Source organism: Sinocyclocheilus grahami, unplaced genomic scaffold (genome assembly GCF_001515645.1).
Source record: "Sinocyclocheilus grahami isolate Dianchi unplaced genomic scaffold, SAMN03320097.WGS_v1.1 scaffold66916.1, whole genome shotgun sequence".
Taxonomy (NCBI): Eukaryota; Metazoa; Chordata; class Actinopteri; order Cypriniformes; family Cyprinidae; genus Sinocyclocheilus; species Sinocyclocheilus grahami.
Window position 1 is genome coordinate 1 of NW_015528362.1, and position 752 is coordinate 752.

General features: G+C 43.2%; 1 protein-coding gene across 1 annotated transcript; it reads right to left on the reverse strand.

Moving 5' to 3' along the window:
• Positions 1–3: 3 nt before the first annotated feature.
• LOC107581044 (mesencephalic astrocyte-derived neurotrophic factor-like) lies at positions 4–598 on the reverse strand (the record flags this gene model as incomplete). Its single annotated transcript, XM_016266627.1, has 3 exons — positions 4–74; positions 186–327; positions 471–598. Coding segments are annotated over 3 exons (341 nt in total), but the record flags the coding sequence as incomplete, so codon positions are not given.
• Between the last annotated feature and the right edge of the window lie 154 nt (positions 599–752).

The following is a 752-nucleotide window of genomic DNA, read 5'->3' on the forward strand; positions in this document are numbered from 1 at the left end:
GGCCAAGACTCTCTTCAGCTCCAACACTCGCATTTTAGACAAAGCGTCCCTGCTCCAGTCGAGAACAGGATGCTCTGTTTCAGAAGAACAAGAATGTCCATTTTAAAACCTTTGAGATGAATATTTCCAAATATTTAAAAGCCTCTAATGCAGTGTCAAGACTCTTATACGTGAATAAGCCCTACCATATCTGAGCTCGCAGATCTGGCCGTCCCTGCGCTGAAGTCTCTGGCAGATTTTGCGGACAGGAACATGTGCACTGAGGGGGCGGCTCACCTCACCTGTCACTTTGGCTGCAGCATCACTGGAAGCTCCCAGGTAATAACACTGAGGTGAAAGGGGAGAGAATTACAATTACACAACCTCATATATTCAGTATATTTTTTCATAACATCTCTATATATTTTCAAAGATGGGCCAGCAACCAAAGAAGAATAAGAACCCAACTGTGCTTGTTTTTATGTTCTTACAAGTCGATTCTCTTTCCCAGTAGCCTCAGCGCAGGCTCTGATCAGACCCTCCTCCACCAGCTCTGGGGACAATTCTGTGTGCCTGATCACCAGCGAGTTATAAAGCCGGCCCAAAAACCCTACACACACTGCAAAACAGATACACACATACAAAACAAACAGAGGTTTAAACTGGAGGGTGAATTCATATGCTGTTAGTTATATAACAGGGTTTCTGTGGATCTTAAAAATGTCTTTAAGCGGTCCTATTATGCTCTTTTACAAAGTCTTGATTTTGTTTTG